Source organism: Chionomys nivalis, chromosome 26, assembly GCF_950005125.1.
Source record: "Chionomys nivalis chromosome 26, mChiNiv1.1, whole genome shotgun sequence".
NCBI lineage: Eukaryota > Metazoa > Chordata > Mammalia > Rodentia > Cricetidae > Chionomys > Chionomys nivalis.
The window spans coordinates 22,813,821-22,837,337 of record NC_080111.1 but is presented as its reverse complement, the minus strand read 5'-3'; the positions used below and the strand labels follow the sequence as shown (position 1 = coordinate 22,837,337).

The 23,517-nt window shown below is 39.4% G+C and overlaps 1 protein-coding gene across 3 annotated transcripts in view; it reads left to right on the top strand.

Annotated features, from left to right (window-relative positions):
* Pclo (piccolo presynaptic cytomatrix protein) overlaps positions 1-23,517 on the top strand; it is a 298,837-nt gene that overhangs the window by 11,601 nt on the left and 263,719 nt on the right. For all 3 annotated transcript variants that reach the window (XM_057758809.1, XM_057758808.1, XM_057758807.1), the window contains exon 3: positions 12,728-14,098. In XM_057758809.1, coding sequence (XP_057614792.1) covers positions 12,728-14,098 — 1,371 coding nt within the window. The remainder of the gene's footprint in view (positions 1-12,727; positions 14,099-23,517) is intronic.

The following is a 23,517-nucleotide window of genomic DNA, read 5'->3' as shown; positions in this document are numbered from 1 at the left end:
GACAGTCCTGTCATTACTTCTGATTCAAGAGAAAGTTGTGCATATGTGTGTATGTGAGTGTGTATATGTTTGAGTGTGTATGTGTGTGAGAGAGAGAGAGTGAGTGAGTGTATACGTGCTTGAAGGTGTCTGTGGTCAGGGTGTATGTGTGTGTGTGCGTGCAGAGACAGGTATGCTAAACAAGAAGAGAAGAGATGATTGGCACCTCTGATCTAGGAAAAACAGGACAACATTCCCCTTGTGATGGAATAGCTGAAAGAATTATAAAACAGGAAGTGTGTTTTTTTTTCCAATTGCTTGCTGTTTTTAGCACAGATTTTTTTTTTTTTTGGTACTTCTAATTCTCGACAAAAATGCTGCACAATCCCCCCATCTCCCATCCCCTACCTTGACTGCCAAAAAACCCCAAAGCTTACAAGTGTTGACCACCTCTCCTAGGGCTCCATCTTTATTGTGAAAAGGACTGGCAATAGAAGCTGATAGGGCGAAGCATTCAAAGAAATGGACATTGAAAGTAGCTGAGGGAGAGCTGAGGAAAAACTACCCAACGGTGTGTCAGAGGGTCCTTTGAATCAGCAAATATAAACATGAAGTGGGTTCCTTCAGGTAACATGAACAATATGATTTACATGCCTTTAGAGAAAGGTCAGAGACCACCACCTTCAAAAGTCAGTGGGCTGAGTAAAGATAACAGTAGAGCTGGTTAATGACCTGGAAAACAAGAACCCTTAATTGCCCCAAACTGTAGAATCAAAAGCAAAAAACAAAAACAAAAACCAAACAGACAAATAAGCAAAACCCATCAAAGTTCTTCGACTACTTGAGTAGCATCCACTAAATTCCATGAATGTTTTAGATTCTGGGCATCCAGACATGAACGACATCCTTGTCTTATGGGTTAGTATTCCAGTCAGCATCACAAATAACCAAACCATATGGTGTGACAGATGGTAAAAGTGTTATAACGAAGATGAAATACAGGAGGATGTGACGCACGATTAATAAAAACTCAGGGTCAGAAATTGGGGTTCAACCTGAAGATCCAAAAAGCAAAACAAGGAGCCACTGGCTCTTATCTAGACCTCAGTCTAAAATGGCACTCTTGCCTTCTGGAATCTCAGAAGGAGACTATGTGTCTTAGAGCTGTTTCCTCCCTTGTTATAATCCTCCCTAGTGCTAGGATTAAAGGTATGCATTTCCGTTATTAAAGCCATGCACCGCCCTGCTAGTTTCTATGGCAACTAGCATGGCTACTGAGATTAAAGGTACATGTCATTGAGGCTACTGGCATTGAAAGTGTATATTACCATAACCTGGTCTATAAAGCTGACTAGTGGGACTGTTTCACTCTCAGATCTTCAGGTAGTCTTTATTTATTAAAATACAGTTGCAATGCCACTACAAGGATTATGTTATGCACAGGAGAGGAAGGGGGCTGAGTGCTGTGCTTCTCTTTCTCTTTCATTTGGAGGTTAGTGCTTTAGGGGTACTGGAGGATTTGAGGTATAAACGTTTTAATGAAGTAGATGAGTTAGCTCAGTGAGTAAAAGTGATTGTCCCCAACCATGACAACTGGGATTCTATCCCCAGAACTCACATCATGAAGGAGTGAGCCCACCTTGTAAGTTGTCTTTTGACCCCCACCCATACACAAAATAAATAAATGTTGAACTATTGTTGAGTGGTAATCTCAACTGAAGTTCTAATTAGTGAGTGTAGCTGAAGGTTAGAGAATGTAGAAATGAATTTAGTGTTGGTGTAATTCTGAGATCAACTCATTCGTGAAATTCTCACTATAGAGAGTATTTTTATTCCTAGAAATGAGTGACACCAAGTTGTCTCCAGATAAAATTCAGTTTATATAGCAAGATAAAAAATATAGCATTGTAAATTTATAACTCAAACATAAACTTAAAACACAGGAAGTTCTGGCAACCGCCACCACAAAATGTAAAAGCAAGAGTTAGATCTGTTGGTTTCAGTGCACCAGCCATTCTTAGTACTTTTACATCTAAATAGGAGGGTTTACATTTAATGAAACGGTTTTGTACTTTTTAAAAAAAAATTTATGGATTCATGTCCAAACTAAAATCAACATTGAAGTAATCTGAAGACTCTACTTGATAAGAATTATTGGTTGAAAATGTATATGATATTATTTAAATGCCTCTTTAAAAACCTCTTTATCCCTTGTAATTATGATAGTCAGATTTCTATTATTGTGATAACTACCTGGGTAGTTTCAAAGACAGGGATTTTATCTAGTCAGCTTTTCTTCCTCCTCTTTCTTTTCCTCTTTCTTTCCCTCCCTCCCTCCTTCCCTCCCTCCCTCCTCTCTCTCTCTTTCTTTCATTCTTTCTTTATTTCAAGACCAACTTTTTATTACTACAATAACAACCTGGGTAGTTATGAAGAGAAGGATTTTATTTTGGGTCACGGTTTTGCAGTTTCAGCCAGTGATCAATGGCCTATTGCAGTTGAACCTGTCAGGAGGCAGCAATTATGTCAGGAACAGGTGAAGGGGGAAACAACCCACCTTATAGTTGGAGAGTAGAGGTCAACAGGAAGAGGTACCAGTTCTGTTGTCTCCTGTAATGGCTTGGTCTTAGTGATTAGACCAGGAAGGCCCATCTGTGCATTTTCATCATCTCAGTAGTTCCCATTGTGAGGATCATGTGTCTATAGATAGGAAATATTTAGAAAAGTGCCCCTGGGAGACATTATAGATACCAGTTATAAGAACAACCTAATGGATGAAACTTGTGGTTCTGAATGATATGAGAATTTGAGAAACATATTTATGATGCTGTTTAGTCAGTACTATCCATCATTTTCCATCAAGGATATCTTTTGTTTAATTGGCATCATGTTCATAGAAGTCTTAAGATAAATAACATCTCATAATTCTGCACATAAGATTTTTGTAAGATAAAAGGCATTTGTTTTATTCCAATGATCTAGAACCTCCTACGATACCTCTTTTACTATTAAAAGTAGATTATCTTGATTATAACACAATGGGTTTGCTATTTAAACTAGTGTTCTAATGATGTTACTTACCAGAAGAAATAATTTTTAAAAATTCTGATCACAAATATTACATAGAATCCTAGTCTTTGATGTGGTTCAATGTGAACGCTATCTCTTTGATTCCTGCATTCCTTGACTGCACTGTGTTTGCACACAGTTTCATGTTGTACTCATGAGCTTAGCCACTAGACTTTAAACCATTGCTTTTTTCTTAGTTTTGGCTTCTAAATGACTAAACATTTCAGATGTCTTTTGCAAGAGTTAGATTTCATTATGTTTACTCTGCTTGTTATGTATAATTACAACTAATATTATGATCTATATAGTTTAATAATAGCAGATGTCCTTCTTTGAAAGCAGATAATTGAAGATGATGAGGTCATTTGTTGAATCATTCAACAAGCTTGACTTGATGAGTGATAGTAACACTTGCCTGTTAGTGTCCTATGAGAAAGCATGCATTTGTCACTTTTAAATTATGTCAAGTCTTTTTTGTGGGGGGGGGGTTCGAGACAGGGTTTCTATGTAGCTTTGGTGCCCGTCCCGGATCTAGCTCTTGTACCAGGCTGGCCTCAAACTCCCAGAGATCCGCCTGCATCTGCCTCCTGAGTGCTGGGATTAAAGGTGTGCACCACCACTGCCCGGCTACGTCAAGTCTTAAATGCCCTTGACAAGACAACCTGCCATTACAAATATTTCATGAATATTTTACTAAAGACAAGTGTACAAAATAATCTATAATAAATTTATAATTTTCCATAAATAATGAGATGATACTGATCATCTATCACAGATCTAATAAATAGAAATTCGAACATTGTACATTTCAAGCTGTTTACTTATCAATTTATATGGATTTTGACATTTAATATTCTTTTAATGAGATATTGATATTTATAGAACTACTAAGCTAATGACATTTAGTTTCTGAAAGCAATTGGTACAGAGAAAGAGTCTTGAAGAGGAACCTGGTTTCTTATCTTCCTGATCACTGGTGCTGGAAGCTGCACTCTGACTTCATTTGTGCTCTCTAGGAAAGCCGAGAGATCCTGTTTTACTGTGAGGGCTCCTCTGTCACTGGCCATTTTGCTGGCGTTTGACAGTAAAGATTAGGGAGGTGATGACTGCCCCTGGTTAGGGATAGCATGTGGAGTCTAGAAGGACAGATAGGAACTTAGCAATTTGAGATTAGATTTTGTTTGTAAAATAGAATATATATGGAGTGAGACAGAGAGACAGAGGCAGAGAGAGAGAGAAAGAAAGAGAGAGAGTCCCTAAATATAAAACAACTTACTACCTATTGTGTGCTTTTTCTAATAATAGCACTAACCATAAACTGTTTCATATAGAAATATATAAATATGTCATATAGAAATATACCATATAGAAATACAATATTTGTATCACTAATTCATCAGACATTTTAGTTCTATACTTATAATAAATAAATCTTACCAACACAGCCAAGTCATGGAAAACAAATAACCTAGTTGGTTAGTTTCTTCATTTGTGAACATGACAATAGTAATGAATTTTCTGGATTGGCTGAGGAAAGCTAAGCTTCAGTCCAAGATTCCTCTTATTCTGTTGTACTGACAGAGGAAGAAGGATTTCAAAACATTATCAGAAGAAAATGAATGATAATGAAAGTTTAGATTGAATTTATTTGAAAGCAAGCAGAATAATGTAAGGCTGCTGAAGCATGGTTTGAAACCCATTTTCCTGATACTTATCTGTGAAACGTATTTATACAACGCTGTACTGCTTTGGAATCATTTGCAGGTTGTAAGAGGTTTCCATTAAAATAACCTATGAGTCAAAAGTGCCCCTTGGGGACTATGAATTTTTATATGAGATTTAATATATTTTTAGCATTTTTATCATTTTATAAATTGTTTTTTTCCTTCCTTAGCCAGTGCATACAAAGTTTCCCCCAGCTCTGGTCTAGTTTAATGATCTGCAGCTCTTAGCACATGTTGGGTTCATTCTTGCTTTTATGTTTTCAGCCCATGAGATTGTTTGCCTACGTCACAAGCATGGCTTAATTTTTCAAAAAATTAAATAATTATAAAATAATTCAAGAAACTAGTGGAATACTTAAACAATCACAGTTTAACTGGAGCCATTAGAAGCCATAAACTGAAAAATTGAGAGCCAAGGCTTGTGTTTCTCCATCTTCTGAAGTGTGGGAGCTTGAGAAACTGCTTAGAAGTTTCAGCTATAGCGTAAGTTCAGCTGCTGATTAGACATCCTCCTCTTGTTGTGCAACTACAATGGTGCACATGGACTCCCTTCCATAAACAGTTTCAGCTCTTGAGGTGGTAGGATCTGGAAGAATGGAACCTAAACACTAGGAGGCCTAAGTCTTATGCAATAGCCAGCATTATTCAGAGCATCGAACAATTTATACACTGAGTGTTAAGAGAGGTCCCCTGAGTAAAGTCCTCATGCAAACTCTGTGTAGTAAGAAGGAGTTTTTCCACAGAGGCGTGTAAAGGATAGTTTAAACACTTAATTGATAACACCAGCAAGCAATAATGGATAATGTGAAGCCAACTCACTCCTATCCAGAGCATCTGGGAAGGGCTCGAAAGCACACTCAGAAACCAATTCCTTATGTTGACGAAACTGAGGTCACAAGATTCTTCTCTAGTTTTCTTGGAGTTTTCCCACAAACACTCAGAATCCCCTCCTTTGATTCCATCTTGGACCATGGTCTGACAGCCCTATGCTTAGGTAAAAATTGTTTTAGTGAGTGTCAGATTTTCTAGTTTCAGGCAACTGTGGCAAACATTAAAACATACTCCTATCATCTGAAACTGCAAGGATTAAGAATGGTATTGTTAGCAGCCTGTGAATGTTGCTTTGGTTTATTAGTACAGAAGTGCACATTTGACACACTTAATCACAAACTGGACATAGTGGCTGAATTATTCAGCAGGAGCCTTCAGTTAGTTTAAGAGAAGCAACATGCAACTTTATGTGCTAAATAAAGATTGTCACCAAGTTGTGGAGAAGATTATTACAGTTCTGAAGAATGCCGTGTCTGCCTTTTAATCAAAATTAATTATGCATTGATATGCATAGCTAAGGATTATAACTACAGTGAGCCACCTGTAGTCAAACTGCTGTAGGGTGTGGCTGTCTCTGTGGGAGGCATGTGTCATGTGCTCTGGGCAATGTTTGAGTAGTAGGAAGCATAACCTGCCTTGAAGCTGGAGGAGCTTGGATTCTTATTTATAAAGTTGCATGTTAGACCTGTTGTCTGGTTTTATTATATTTTCAGTGGTGTTCAAAACTGCATAAGGTTTTCAGTAAGTATTTTAAAATAAATTAATTATATAGGAGAAGGCTTTTTTAATGGTTTATAGTAAAAAAAATCCCAGATTTATGTCTTTCCCAATACAGAAATATGAGCAACATGGTAAGTGGCCAGTCTTTTTAAAGTGTAAAGATAGGAGATAGAGGGATAACTGGAAAATACATAAAGTTATTGCATATTTTAATTACAATGCAAATTTTCAAAGTGGTAATTAAGATATTACAGACTTTAGTTGTTGCAATAGTGCGTGATAAACAAAGACATTCAATGCTGGTTGTAGAAGACAAAATGGGTTGAACTTAGGGAAAGGCACAGGAGCTCCCAGTGGACAGAATCACAAGCCTGGCTCAGAGAGGATGAGAGCACTAACTTGATGAAGAAATAGTCCATTTAGGGGTTATGACTTGCAGAAAGATTAGTTGTGATGAATCAAGAATAAAACCCCAACAGATTTTATTGTGCAAAGTCATGATGAAAGCATGATTGGAGAACACCAGGCCAGCAGCTGATACAAATACCAGCAGACATCAGGTCCTGGCATTGTTCTTTTGATGGTCCGTTATTTCAAGTATGTCAGCTATTGGAGTTGAGCAAAGAGTCCTTTATAAATTTTAGATGGATTTTAATTTTGTTTTAGTTAAAGTGTGTTTTTTAAACCATTGTTGTTTTGAGAGGTTTTCATTCTATTTTGAAGCTAAACACATGCTTTAAATTCTCAGAGAATAAACAAGCTTGTATTTTGAAAAAAAATTATTACAAAATAATACTTTTAAACAGGAATGTGATTTTCTTCTGGATCTCTAAAAATGTACTGTTGGCATTATTCACTAGGTTATCAAGTTGAGTATCATTGCTATTGGAAGCCTGAAATTAAGAGTCATAATGTAATTTTTTTGACAATCAGTAGTTTGTATATAATTTTTAAAGTGACATACATTATTAATTACAATCCTATATGTGATAGCCACAATTAAACCCCTTGAATAATCTAAATAAGACATTGATTATCCCCCAAAGCCTTAGCTAGTGAAATTGTATTTCTGTGTTTTCGAGATCCAATGTTCAAAGGCTCAGCAGAAAGAGAATGTGGAGCCTGTGTTCACCAGGGAGATTTGTTAGGTGCTTGTGTGTGTGTGTGTGTATTCACATATGGAGCGGCCCAAGAGTGAGCAGAGGTCACCTCTCCCATACCTACATTTATGTAGCGTATAAAGTCTAAATGAATAAACACTATTAGGCTTTTCTTTTAGCCTCCCATTCCAGAGGGCTAATAGAGTTAGATTAGCTCATTAAATAAATATGTTTCTATATCTTGAATTTCATTTATGGATTTTCTATAAATTGGCCTGTTAGGAATGTAAAAGACGACTATTTTATTATTTGTTTTGTATAATCTAGAGTTTCAGGTCAGTTCAGCTTGGGCTCTGTTTGAACGTGTTATGTTCTTTCCTTCTAATGCTAGCATATTGAAAGGAAGAGTACTTCAAGGGCATGAGAGTTAAAAGCTCTTCTCTTACCACTATTCTTTATTCTGCTTTCCTCTCCATTTTATCAGAAGGATGCAGATGATTAAAACACACTGTTAGAGAGGGGTACTGCTTGTGACAGGGGAACTTGTAAGTTGTTTATGACATCTCTGTAAAAGCAAGAAGAAGTTATGAGGACTAATATGTTCCTTCAAAAAATTAGTTCTTTGGGAATTTTATGCTATGCATATTTTTAATTTCACTGCCCCCAACTCTTCCCAGTCCACTCCCCTTTCCTAGCCACCATTTTGTTTTCGTTGTTATTTGTCTTAGTTAGGGGTTCTAGTGCTGTGATGAAGCACCATGACCCAAAAACAGATTGGGGAGGGAAGGGTTTATCTGCTTATACCTTAGCATTGCTGTTCATGACTAAAGGAAGTCAGGAGAGGAGCTCAGATAGGACAGGATCCTGGAGGCAGGAGCTGATGCAGAGACCACGTGAGGGGAGCTGCTTACTGGTGTGCTTCCCGTGGCTCGCTCAGCCCACCTTCTCACAGAACCCGGGACCAGTGGCCCAGGGATGGCACCACCCACCATGAGTTGGGCCTCCCATATTGATCACTAAATGAAAAAATGCTTTACAGCTGGGTGTCATCAAGGAATTTCCTCACCTGAGGCTCTTTTCTCTGATGACTCTAGCTTGTGTCAACTTGACGCACAAAACCAGCTAGTACACTGTTTTTTACCTATGATGTCTAATTTTAATGTCCACATATTCTTGAATGTGTGGCCATGCACTGGAAATTGGTTGACTTTCAAGGCACTACACTCTTAAAGAAAACTGCCTCTTCCTTTACCGGCAGCTATCAAATGTCAGTGTCCAGGAGCTAGGGTTGAGATTTTGTAACTCTACCCTCTCCGGTTGAGATTTAGTCTGTCCTAAACGTTCACAGGTCTTGTGTATACTATCACAGCCACAATAAGTTTACATGAGAAGTTCCCTATGGTGCCCAGAAGACACTTTTGCTTTGTAATCATCCATGGACTTCTAGCTCTTGACATCCTTTTGTCCCAATTCTTCAATGATCTCTGAGCCTTGGAGAAGAGTTTGTGATGCAGATGTTCCCTTTAGGACTAGGTATTCCACAGTCTCTTATTTTCTGTACTTTGGCCAGTGGTGAATCTTCAGGTTAATCCCCATTTGCTGGAAACAGAAGCTTCTCAGATGACAGTGGGGAAATGTATTAATCTATGGGTATAACTATAAGTTAGTAGAAGCAATGTATCTGTTTCCAAGTATGGTAGTAGGAGGTATTTCCCAAGGTCTTTGAGTTGTCTACATACAGGCCGTTGGTCCCAAGAATGATGCCAGGTTTCATCTCGTGGAATGAAACATAAATCCACTCAGAAAGTGCTTGGTTACTCCCACGATGTTAATATTATTGCACTTTGGTACATCTTTCCAGGCCTGTTATTATTGCAGATCACAGGGATCACAGCTGGGTAAGATTGAAGATCACTTTTCTCATCCAGTAATGTGCATAGCACATAGAGATGAAGTTTCCAAATCAGTACCAACATGATAGCTCCATATCATATGTCATCTTGAGCAATATTTCATATTATCAAGTTCTGAGTATGACCAATAGCACTATAAATAGCCTGTAATAGTTGAGAGTATGTGGTAAGAAGGATGCTTGTTGATTCCTGACTGCTCAGCCCCAAAATAATCACACAAAAACCATATTAATTAAATCACTGCTTGGCCAATTAGCTCTAGCTTCTTATTGGCTAACTCTTACATATTAATTTAACTAATTTCTATTAAATGTGTATTGTCATGTTGCTGTGCTGGTAAAGTTTCAGCACATCTGTCTCCAGCAAAGGCTACATGGCTTCTCCCTTATTCTGTCCTTCTTCCTCCCAGCATTCAGTTCTGTCTTCCCTGCCTAGGTAATTTCTGCCCTGCTATAGGTCCAAAGCAGTATCTTTATTCGTTAATGGTAATCACAGCATATAGAGGGAAATCCCACATCATCAATATATGAAACCTCACTGACCAACAGCTCCAAAAGAGGTAACACATTCCAGGCACTGGGATATTTATTTTGAGGCTTTGATGTCTACTAGGAGCTAAGAGAAGAACATTCTCTGAATGGATGTCCACACATTTATCCTTTCTCCTTTCCCTAACTACTTTCTGTGTCTAAGTAGACACAAAAGTATTTACTTCTATAAACTACAGCCAATCGCTTAATTTTGGCCATGTAAAAGGCATTTCCTGAATTTATGTACATCAGACACACACACACACATGTTGTTGTATTATATTAATTTTGAAGTTGGCCAAAGATGTACTTAAGGACCAATGATGGGCATAAAGAACTTACAGTTTTACTCAGAAGTTCAAGTTTGTCTCCTCAAAAATATTTTACTGGTAGAAACCTGAGGCTAGGGCAGGTGGTGGTGGCGCACGCCTTTAATCCCAGCACTTGGGAGGCAGAGGCAGGCGGATCTCTGGGAGTTCGAGGCCAGCCTGGTCTACAAGAGCTATGGACACCAAAGCTACAGAGAAACTCTGTCTCGAAAAACCAAAAAAAAAAAAAAAGTAACCTGAGGCTGAAACAAGTAGGAAAGTAGGAAACAACATAATATTTTCAGATACTTCTTTTGTATAGCTAAAATTTTAATGTTGCATTATGCTTTAACATGTATCTTCTAACTTTTCACTGTATTGTAGCTGCCAGGAGGTAGGGAAACTCTGGCACAGAGGCCTGTGCAGTATTCAGAGCCCTCAATAAACAGTTGTGTGAAGGACTGAATAGTGATAAAATCTTATATCTATGTTGGCTATAACAACTGTTAAAAATAATAAAACGGAGTGGTCATCATAAGAATTCGCCCTAGAAATTTGTAATTTACATTTATTAACTCAGATACACACCAAGTACTTAGATATTTTGTAGGACAGTGGAAAATTGGATACACTATACTTAACAAAGATTTAGGGATCTAATTATATGTTCTTCTTTTGTTTGGCTAATTATGTCAGGATTTGGAAAAATACATGAGAAAAAGTAAATAGTCGGACATTTACAATTGGCATTCTGGATAGTGGGAATCTACTCCTATACAGAGCTCTTTTTTCATCAAAAAGGTGTGGGAATGGCATGGAAGTTCCTCTATACCTCAGTAATTTCACCAAAGTATTTACGGAAGCAGCAACTATTTGGTTACTCTATGATTTCAAGCATTGTTTGTACAAAAGTTATTTACTCTTTGAAATGCTTCCAACACATGAAAGCTATCGATGCAGAACAGCTGCAGATGTACCTGTTTGCACAGAGCTGGCCTCGCATGTGTGAGGCCCTGGGTTGCACAGAGCTGGCCTCGCATGTGTGAGGCCCTGGGTTCACACTCCTGCATCTAAGCCACAGCAAATCAGAGGTTCAAGGGGCTCCTCAGCAGTGGAGCGAGTCTGAGGCAGGTTTGGCCTACCCGAGACAATATTTAAAAATAAAAAAAATTAAAGTTAATGGTAAACATATGCGCACAGAAGTATCTGACACTTATATTGAAGACAAACTTAAGGAATACATAGCTACTCCGTGGGTGTTTTTAATTTTTAATCTAATATTTAAAATGGAAATGTGACATTTTAGAGTTGTCCGGTCTTACGTTTGCTGTTCATGGGTTGAAACAATTTTATCTGAACACACCTATAATTCCAGTACTCAGAAGACTGAGGCAGGTAGATTATGCAGCAATACCTTGTCTCAAAAATAAATAAAAGCAAAGAAGAAAAAATACTTTTATAAGTCTTAGGAAAGATTAATTAAATTTTATTCCAAAAGACAATTACTTGAAAATAAAGAATATGTTGCTTGCCCAGCCAACACGTGACGATTTTGTACTGGCTGGCATTTTCCCAATACCTATGGTTTACATACTTCTTTCCCTCATCATGATGCATTATGTAAGAGAGTTTTGTTTCTAAACTGTTAGTACTGGTTATTCTGGATGGACAGGATTATATAATGACAGAAATCAAAATTATATTTTTTCTCATAATACTTAAAGTAGTCTGTGGTAAGTATTTTTGGAATCATGCAAAATGTTTAATAGTCACCATTTTAATTATCTTATAATTTGTTATATTAAACTCCACACGTGTTCCCAGTCAACGACATATGAAATATGGGTGTAATTGTGCATGTATCTCTCTCACCTATGTACATTCCTCTTGCTCTCTCCCCCTTCTCTAGTTTAAACACACTCATGTGCATTATCTACTCTCTGAAACACTTACCTTAAATATCTTGATAAAGTTTACAGGGAATCAACATTTTCTTTGCTAAATCATGCTATTTATGATAATCAAAGAGTTGCCCCTAGCAGTCTCTTTCCAGCTTAGCTTGGTTAATTTTATTTCCCCTGTGTGACTATGAAGTAGAAGTGAAGATGCTCTACCTTAAGAAATCAGCAATGTTTCATAAGTTGACGAGCCTCCTCGGGCTTGTGTAACTAAAACCTGGTGACGAGCCAGGAGCAAAAAAATACATGTCATCTTATATTAATGAACTCTAAGAAGTTAAAATTCATGGTTTTTATTACGTATTACTTTCTATTTCTGGAACTAACCTATCTGAGCAAACCGTGGGTGAAGAATGCCATGATGAGCACTGGAGGCAGAGTAGAATCATGCTGCTTTCCTATTTACTTCCCCTAAAACATAGTGTGCTTTAGTCTCTGCGGTTCCTTATCTTCCATAAAGTAAAATTTTGCATGTTTGATTAAAATGACTATATTTGATCTTTGGAATAACGAGTTACATGGCAACATGCATGCAATGAAAACGTTTGTGGTTTGCAGTGTTATCTTAGTGACGATGCTTGTATGTTATTTGCAGATCAAAGAGTGGCTTTGTTTAAACTGTCAGATGCAAAGAGCTCTGGGAGGTGAACTGGCTCCAGTCCCATCCTCACCCCAGCCCATCCCGAAGGCTGCCTCTGTACCTCCTGCAGCCGCGGCCAGCAAGCCACCGGTACCATCACAGCCTGCTTCCCCCAAGAAGGAACCTCCACCCAAACAGGACAGCCCCAAAGCGCCTGAGTCGAAAAAGCCACCGCCGCTAGTGAAGCAGCCAACCCTTCACGGACCTACCCCAGCTACAACCCCAAAGCCTCCAGTGGCAGAGGCCTTACCTGAGCCAGTCCCTCCCAAGGAGCCGTCTGCACCCCTACCTGAACAAGTCAAGGCACCTGTTGCAGATGTTAAACCAAAGCAGCCCAAGACGGCAGAGCCGCGCCCTGACATTCAGTCTTCAGCGGCGGCAACAAGGCCTGATGTTCCGAGCTCTCAGGTGCAGCCACAGGCTCAAGTGCAAACAGCCCCTCCTTTGAAAACGGACTCTGCCAAACCTTCCCACAGTTTCCCACCAACAGGAGAAAAAACCACCCCATCTGATTCTAAAGCCATGCCTAGGCCTGCGTCAGACTCAAAAATTATTTCACATCCGGGGCCCAGTTCTGAGAGCAAGGATCCAAAACACGTTGATCCAGCTCCCAGAAAGGAAGAGCCTAAGAAAGCACAAACCAAGATGAGTCCTAAACCAGATGCCAAGCCAGTGCCAAAGGGGTCACCGACACCCTCTGGCCCACGACCTACCCCTAGTCAAGCTGCACCCCCATCTCACCAGCCCGTAAAGCCTCAGGAGCAACCAAGGCGGTTCAGTTTGAATCTGGGTAGTATCACGGACGCCCCCAAATCACAACCCACAACTCCTCAAGAAACGGTGACAGGGAAGCTGTTTGGGTTTGGAGCATCCATCTTTAGCCAAGCATCAAACTTAATTTCCACAGCAGGCCAGCCCGGACCTCATCCACAGACTGGGCCGGCGGCCCCAACGAAGCAAGCCCCGACTCCATCACAGACTCCTGCAGCTCCTAAACCCACAGGTCAGCTTCCACCAGCACCTGCTAAGGTGCCACCTGTGAGGAAGGAAACAAAGGCTCCGGCCACTGAGAGCTTAGAGTCCAAACCCGAGCAAGCTCCAGCAGCGAAGAGGCTAGAAAAAGACAAGAAGCCCCCACCCGGTAAGGTCAGCAAACCTCCACCCGCTGAGCCTGACAAGACCACCAAATCGGAGCCAACCTGTCCGCTCTGCAAAACTGAACTCAACATAGGCTCTCAGGATCCTCCCAACTTCAACACTTGTACAGAGTGCAAGAGTCAAGTGTGCAATCTCTGTGGATTTAACCCAACACCCCACTTGACGGAGGTAAGCTACACCTACATTAGATATGGATGAGACTATATGTCAGTTTGTTCTGAATAGTTGGGGACCCAAATTTCTGAGCAATGAAATATGTTTCTACTGAAAAAAAGAAATGAATATTGATAGCTTGGCCGAGGTTAAAATTGCCTCCATCCACACAGTTATGAGTTTCTTATTTCTGTGCTTTTATGGGTTTTTGCACAAAAAGTAAGAGATGGGATGTGCTAGAAAATTAAAATGATAATGACCTCAGTATTTTATGAGTTAGAACCCATGCCAAGCCTCTTCCATTTCCATATGGGAAGTCCAGAAAAATTTTTAATGCATAGTTGTCATTTTCTACAACCCATCTCTTGTCTTAAATCAATGCGTTGCTGAAATTCATCTTGCCTTCCTTTGATCTCGGGATCTTGCTGTTCAGCCCAGACTGGCTTGGAACCCACTATCCTTGCTTGAGCCTCTGGAGTGCTGTCATGCTATGGCCTTTAATGCATCTTCAAACAGAACTTTAGTTGATTAGATTCATATACAGTATAATCAAACACTGTTAAAAAAAAAAACCTTGGTGTCAGTTAAGGATACTGTCTAGTAAGGTTAGTAGTTCTTGTGTGGTTGTTTAAATTTTCTCAATGTCTGTTGGTGGTGCCGTCTGTTGAGATAATAGAGAACATTTCTGGGAGCTGTAGAAGGCCAATGTCCTCTGTGACTAGCGAGAAGACACGCTAATGAGTTGATGTCAAGAACACTCTCTCTACAACGTACATAACCAAAATGCAGTTGGCGACTCTCTACCTGATCATATAGCTAGAAAAGAATGAGTGGATAAGAACTGGTATTATGCTAAGGCAATATTAGAATCTTTGGCTATAGGTCACTCAAGGGTTAAATGATCATCACTATGTTAGATAAATAAAACATTGCCTTAATAAATATTTCAAAAAATAAAATAACTGTCCATCACCTTATATTATTTTTATTATATTTTTTTTACATTTATTTATTTAATTAATTATTTTACTTCCTGGCTACAATTTCACCTTTGTCCTTTCCTCCTGGTCCTTCCCACCAACCTACCCAACACTATCCACTCCTCCTCATCTGTTACTCTTCAGAAAAGGGCAGGCCTCCACTGTATACCAACCAGCCATGGTAAATCGAGTTGCAGTGAGACTAGACACCTCCTCTTTCATTAAGGCTGGACTAGGTAGGAGGAAAGGGTTCCAAACCAGAAGCAGAGGCAGAGACAGTCTCTGCTCCCACTGTTAGGAGTCCCACGAGAAGATGAAGCTACGCACCTGTCACATATATTCAGAGGGCCTAGGTCAGTCCCATGTAGACTTCAGGTTCTGTGAACTGAAGCACTATTAATAAAAACTCAGAAACTGGGGTTCATCCTGACGATCAGAAAGGCAAAGCAGCCAGCAACTGCCTCTTACCTCGACCTCAGTCCAAAACGGTGATTCTGCCTCCAGGAATCTCAGAATGAGACTGTATCTGAGAGCTGTCTCCTCCCACTTTCTACTCCTCTCCAGTCCTGGAATTAAGGGTGTGCACCATTACCATCTGGTTTCTACGGCAAGCTGAAGTGGCTACTGAGATTAAAGGTGTGAGTTATTGCTTCCCAGTCTGTGAGGCTGATCAGTGGGGCTGGTTTACTTTTCTGATCTTCAGGCAAGCTTCATTTATTACAATACAAAGGAAATAACACTACAGTGAACTCCTATGGGCCTGGGTTAGTTGATTCTGTGGGTTTTCTTTTGAATGTCCTTGATTCCTCTGGCTCCTACAATCCTTTCTCCCCCTCTTCTGCAGGCCTCCCTGAGCTCCACCTAATGTTTGGCTGCGGGTCTGCATCCGTTTTCATCAGTTGCTGGGCGAAGCCTCTCTGATGATAATTGTGCTAGGCACCTATCTATGAGTATATCAGAATATTATTTGGCATCATTACATTGGCTCCTGGAGCTCCAGGCAGTGTCAGGGGTGGGTTTACTCCTGGCATGGTTTCAGGATGTATCCGTTGTTGGTTGACCACTCCCTCAATCTTTAAGCCACCCTTTCCCCAGCACACCCCATCGGCAAGACAGATGGTAGGTGATGTGACTGGGTTGGTCTCCCAATCCGTCCATTCATTGTCTTGCCTGGTCACAGGAGATGGCCAGTTCAGGCTATGTATTTCTAGGAGTCTTAGCTGGGGTCATCTTGTAGGTTCCTGGAAATGCCCCTGCAGCAGGCTTTTGGCTGACTCTGAAATCCCCCCTTTCCGGTAGTCTCGTTCAGTACTCTCCCCATCCATCCATTCTCCAATGTGATCTCTGATCACTTACTCATCTTGTTTACATCCCCACCTGCCCTCGGTCCACTCATGAAATCTCTTCTATTTCCCCTTCCCAGTGAGATCCAGGCTTCCACCCTCCCCCCAACCCTTCTTGATAATTGGTCTCTCTGGGTCTGTGGACTGTAACATAGTTATGCTTTATTTTACAGCTCATATTTACTTAGGAGTGAGTACATGCCATGTTTGTCTTTCTGAGTCTGGGTTACCTCACTCCGAATGGTTTCTCTAGTTGCACCCATTTGCCTGCAAATTTCATGATGTCATTGATTTTAACAGCTGTGTAATATTCAATTCTATAAATGGACCACGTTTTTTAAGATTTATTGTTTTTATTATGCAGTGTTTTGCCTGCATTAATTACGTGCATGCCAGAATAGGGCACCAGATCTCATTATAGATGGTTGTGAGTCACCATGTGGTTGCTGGGAACTGAACTCGGGACTTCTGGAAGAGCAGCCAGTACTCTTAACCTCTGAGCCATCTCTCCAGCCTGGCATTTTCTTTATCCATTCCTTGGTTGAGGGACATCTAGATTTTTCCAGGTTCTGGCTATTATGAATAAAGCTGCTATGAACATAGTTGAGCAAGTACCTTGTGGTAGCATTGGGCATCCTTTGTGTCCAAGAATAGTATTGCTGGGTTTGGTGGTAGATTGATTCCTACTTTTCTGAAAAACTGTCACGCTGACTTCCAAAATGACTGTACAAGTTTTCACTCCTACTGGCAATGGAGGAGTGTTCTCTTTGCTCCACAGCCTCTCTGGCATTAGCTGTCAATTGTGGTTTTGATCTTAGCCATTCTGATAAGTGTAAGATGGAATCTCAGAGTTGTTTTGATTTGCATTTCCTTTTGACTAAGGATGTTGGGTATTTTTTTTAAGTGTTTCTTGTCCATTTGAGATTTCTCTTTTGGAACTTTCTATTTGGGTTTGTATCTCATTTTTAATTGGATTGTTTGGTATTTTGACACCTAGTTTCTTGAATTCTTTATTTGGAAACCGGCCAGTCAGATGTGTGGTTGGTGAAAAACTTCTACCATCCTGAGGGTACTGATTTGTCCTATGATGGTATCGTTTGCCTTACAGAAGTTTTTCAATTTCATGAGGTCTCATTTATTAAGTGTTGATCTTGGTGTCTGTGATACTGGTATTATATTTAGGAAGTAGTCTCTTGTCCCAAATTCAAGGCAATTTCTCACTTTCTATTCTATCAGGTTCAGTGGATCTGGATTAATGTTGAGGTCTTTGGTCCATTTGGTTTTGAGTTTCATGCAGAATGATATATATGTCCATCCTTTTACACAAATCAAATCTACTGAAAGGCTCTTCCAGTCCATTTTGTCTGATCTTGTTAGTCAATCAGGCAGAGCTGAAGAGGTTTGGATGAGACATGTCAGAGAATCCTTAGGGTTGGTCTTATTATTTGGGCTCTGATTTTTTAAAAATAAATTTTAATTAAAAAAATTACCTCACTTTCCCTTTTCCATTTTCTCCCTCAGCCTCTCCCAGGTTCAGGTACCCCCTCTTCCAACCTTTCTTCAAACACGGGTAAATGGATGGACCTAGAAAGACTGTCCAATTCTTTAATAAACAAGCATAGAACGTTTTAGTTGCTCACTTTGAAAGCACAAGAGGTTGCCATGACTTTGCTAACACCATGTGAAGGCACCTTCGCTGCAGGATTCAGTAGGTTTGTTTTCTCAGCTGTGATGAGCCTTGCTAATTAACATTCATCTTTCAAGGCAGATACATATTGTTTCCTCAGCCCTTTGTGAGTGTTAACTGTTCTTATTGCCTGCAAATTAACTCCAGTATAAATGTAAAACACAAAGCAAAATTTAATTTCCTCATAGTTTTAGAAGAGCATTTGTGTGTGTGGTGTGTGTGTGTGCGTGTGTGCATTCATCCACAGTATAATTTTTTGTTTTCCTAGTACAGCTGCATTTATCTAAGCTGTTAAAAAATTTTACCCTTTAATGAGGAGCCTTATGGTGTCAACACAATGCATTTATTGAAATAGCTGTAAAGCAAAACAGCACTACTGAAAACAAAGCTGGAATTTATTTTCTTAACACAAACATGCATATAGAGCAAGAGAAGGATTATGCCTTATAACACACATACGGTGTTGCATATATGTGTTTATATACACACCAACATTATTTGTTTATGTACTGATGTGCATTTACCACATTTGACCTATCATGATTATTAAAATTCTGTCAGAGTTTGCAGTAGTGACATGAGAAGTCCTTGAGTACAGAGTTGGGAACTCTTCCTGGGAAATCTCTGGTATTCTAGATGTTGGTTAATCATGCCTTGAAGGTCAGAGTTTGGAAAGGAAATCATTTGAATAGATTGCAGAATTAGCCAGCATGTGTGGAACTTTAATTTTGGATAACTTGAAGGTGTAAGTTGTCTAAAGTTTTTAGATAGTTTAAGTAAGATCCTGTTTTAAATATGGCCCAGCAGGATATAAAATAACGATCATTCTTCACATTATTTGCTCTGCAGTCATTTCCTTGCATTTAGAAGACTGTGTTGCAGGGGAGAGAAAATTTTGATATAGAAAAAATGACTAGTGTTCTTGCCCATGACTATGGTAAAGAATTCATTCAGTTGGTATAAGGCTTACCTCTGCTGTGGGTATAAGCTACTGGCTAGTCCAATATTAACGAAGTGAATGAAAGTTAGTTCTTTTATTTTATGTTCAAATATTCATGTTATTATTGCTTCCAAAGCTTTAGAGGAATGCCAGATGAGTTAGCCGAAAAGGTTGATGATACAGTGTGTCTGCTTGTCTGTATGCCTTTACATATATACACCCAGCACATATGTATATGTATTCTATTAGGCAGATTTATATGTGTCCAAATAGTTCTAACTATTTAGACTTAATTTACAGCATGAGCCCACTGTTACTACTAAATCATTTTGTTTGTTTTTCAATTGGGAAAGTGTTGACAGAGGTTTCTGTCCCACCCTGTCCTGCAGCCATTCAGTTTCAAAGAAACACACAGAGGCCTATATTAATTATAAACTGATTGGCCTATTAGCTCAGGCTTTCTTATTAACTAATTCTTACATCTTACATTAACCCATAATTCTTGTCTGTATTAGCCATGTGGCTTGGTACCTTTTATCAGTGAGGCATTCTAATCTTGTGTCCTCCTTGTCTGAGTGATGACTGTAGACTGAGCCTTCTCACTTCCCAGAATTCTCCTGTTCTAGTCGCCCCACCCATAGTTCCTGCCTAGCTACTGGCAATCAGCATTTTATTAAACCAATATAACTGACAGATCTTTACAGGGTAGAAAACCATTGTCCCACAGCAGGAAAGCATGTACTTCATTTAGTCTCTCAATGTTTTTTTTTTATTATTAATTAATTTATTTAATTATTAAAGATTTCTGCCTCTTCGCCGCCACCACCTCCCATTCCCTCCCCCTCCCCCAATCAAGTCTTCCTCCCTCCTCAGCCCAAAGAGCAAGCAGGTTTCTCTGCCCTGTGGGAGGTCCAAGGACCACCCACCTCCATCCAGGTCTATTAAGGTGAGCATCCAAACTACCTGGGCTCCCACAAAGCCATTACGTGCAATAGGATCAAGAACCCATTGCCATTGTTCTTCAGTTCTCAGTAGTCCTCATTGTCCGCTATGTTCAGCGAGTCCCGTTTTGTCCCATGCTTTTTCAGACCCCGGCCAGCTGGCCTTGGTGAGTTCCCGATAGAACATCCCCTTTGCCTCAGTGTGTGGGTGCACCCCTCGCGGTCCTGAGTTCCTTGCTCGTGCTCACTCTCCTTCTGCTCCTCCTTTGGATCGTGAGACTTCAGTCCAGTGCTCCAATGTTGGTCTCTGTCTCTGTCTTCTTTCATCGCCTGATGAAGGTTAATATTCAGGAGGATGCTTATATGTTTTTCTTTGGGTTCACCTTCTTATTTAGCTTCTCTAGAATCACGAATTATAGTCTCAATGTCCTTTATTTATGGCTAGAAACCAAATATGAGTGAGTACATCCCATGTTCCTCTTTTTGGGTCTGGCTTACCTCACTCAGGATAGTGTTTTCAGTCCAAATGGATTAAAGACCTCAATATCAGTCCAAACACACTGAATCTGATAGAAGAGAAAGTGGGAAGTACTCTACAACACATGGGCACAGGAGAACACTTCCTACGTATAACCCCAGCAGCACAAACACTAAGGACATCATTGAATAAATGGGACCTCCTGAGACTGAGAAGCTTCTGTAAAGCAAAGGACACTGTCACTAAGACAGAAAGGCAACCCACTGAATGGGAGAAGATCTTCACCAACCCCGCAACTGACAAAGGTCTGATATCCAAAATATATAAAGAACTCAAGAAACTAGACCGTAAAAGGTTAATCAATCCAATTATAAAATGGGGCACTGAGCTGAACAGAGACTTTTCAACAGAAGAAGTTCAAATGGCCAAAAGACACTTAAGATCGTGCTCAACTTCCTTAGCAATCAGGGAAATGCAAATCAAGACAACATTAAGATACCATCTTACACCTGTCAGAATGGCTAAAATCAAAAACACCAATGATAGCCTCTGCTGGAGAGGTTGTGGAGATAGGGGCACTCTCTCTCAATGTTTTTAAGCTCTGTTTGTAGTATATTTTTCTTGTGATTCGGTGTTACTGTACTATTAGTTCCGAAGGAATATTCTCAGAATATCCACACTTATTCCTTAAGTACAAAGAAATGATGTTCCTTTGGATAGAGTCAGAGTTTTCCATTTATTTTCTAGCATATATAACTATGCACCAAGTCTCTGTTTCTCTTATCCCCGTGACTGAGACAGATGCTTTCCTTGCTGTTACATACTGCCTTCCTGTCATACTTTTTTTCTCTCTCCTTTCTCTGGCGGTGAAAAGACAGCCATAGTAGATTTGTATTGGCAGCAACCAAAAGCATCCCACCTGTCCACCCCTTCCCAAATACAGCTGTCCTAAGGCTGCTTCCTGACCCTCTTGCACATCACCCCTCACTGGTCCCGAGGAGTGCCAAAGTCTTTCTTCCAGTGGACCCTGGGGCGCATCTAGTGTCTAGCCTGAGCTTTACTGTTTAACTGTGTAACGTCCAGTTTGTATAAATGGTGCTATAATCTCTTCACCTCTAGTAGCAAAACACGGTTCTTTTAGTCTTAATTTTTGTCCAAGCAAAATGTGGTTTATCTTGGATGAAGTTTTAAAACTTGTAGTATATCTTCCAAAAAAGAGCTGCAATGAACCAATCTGGAAAGGTACTGAGCAAAACAGTCTAGTCTGGCAATGGCTTTCCCTTCTAAATTTTAGTAATTCTCATTTAGTTCAAATGCAAAAGATGCCAAACTATCCTTTTTGTGGGTATTTATTTTTGTTGTTTTTTTTGCCTCTCTTTTCTGAAGTAACTTTTTATCATGAAAATAAGACAACATGAAATGTATTTCTTCATGCTGAATGAAGTCCTAGAGTCATGATTTTGCTTTCTTAGCAAGCTGATTTTGCATGGCCTAAATGGTGTAGAAATAGCTGGCATATATTTGTCACTAGGCAACAAATGAGCCTTTTGAGCTGATTAAGACCCAGTGGTAGATGGTGATCCTCTCAGTTCTTTCTCTTTAGCTGAGGTAGCTTCTGCACTCTGCATCACTTATAGCTGGTCTAGAAAAGATGAAACACTTTAGCAATGCATAATATCTTTCATCTACATTCATCAACATTACTTAATATTGTAAGAAGCATATGCAGCACTAAAAGCTGTTTTAAAGTATGTCTATTGGTGCAAGTATGCACAAAAATTAAAAGCTAAATGATCCCAGATCAATTATTAATGAGGGCTCTACTAATAATCAGTTCCAGATGAAGCACATGGTGGAATTCTGTAGTCTGGGTTGGCATTTCTTTCTTTTTTTTTTTTTCTTCACCAAAACAATTTTTATTTCCAGTGTTAAATTGGGTATGCACACAGGCATGACACAGGTTTGGATTTAAGTCCTCATGCAGAATTATATTCTTCTCAGGAAGAAGCCAGTTCCATCCAGGATCCTCTATCTACACATCTATGTTACAATATTTATATCAAATCTGGTATCTGAAGAAAAGATACACATAGAATATGTTCATTTAAGTTATTACGTATTTTAAGAAAGATTAAAAATTCAAGTCACACAAAACTCAGAACTGTATTAAAAGTTTGATATAAAACTCAGATCCACATGGAATGACTAAAGAATGGAGGTGGCTGGAGAGATGGCTCAGAGGAATAGAGCACTGGCTGCTCTTCCAGAGGTCCTGAGTTCAATTCCCAGCAACCACATGGTGGCTCACAACCATCTGTAATAAGATCTGGTGTCCTCTTCTGTACTGCAGGATACATGAAGGAAGAAACCTATATACATAATAAATAAAAATCTTTAAAAAAAAAAAAGAATGGAGGTTCTGTATGGTCGCTGGGTTGGCATTTCTGACCTTTCTGACAGAGATACCTAGTGCAAATTTAATAATAACATTTATAATGTGGTTATAGATGATAAAGTTATTCAATTTCAAGATAAATTTTTCTTTCTTGAATGATATTTATTTTCAGTAGTCAAATACAGATTTAAAATTGAGGAGTTTTGCTCAATTTTTAAGAAATTAATTTTTCCTTACAGTCCTCATTTTGGATGGATTCTATAGGGTAGCTACATATCTCAGTGACCATATAAGTCATTTAACACCTTTAGTGTTGTCTAAATAAAGAAATATGAATTAATTCTGTGGGTTTATATTTCACTGTATATATTATACTTTTATTAGGGATTTAGGTTATTATTTTATTCTAAATAAGCAGAATTTTGTACAAAAGATTTATATTTTGAATGTTTCACCTCCTCCACTCATTTCCTCCACTCACCTCCTCTGCTCACCTCCATTCACCTCCTCTGCTCATCTCCACTCATCTCCACTCACCTCCTCCACTCATCTCCTCCGCTCACCTCCACTCACCTCCTCTGCTCATCTCCACTCATCTCCACTCACCTCCTCCACTCATTTTTTCCATTCATCTCTTCCACTCACCTCCACTCACCTCCTCTGCTCATCT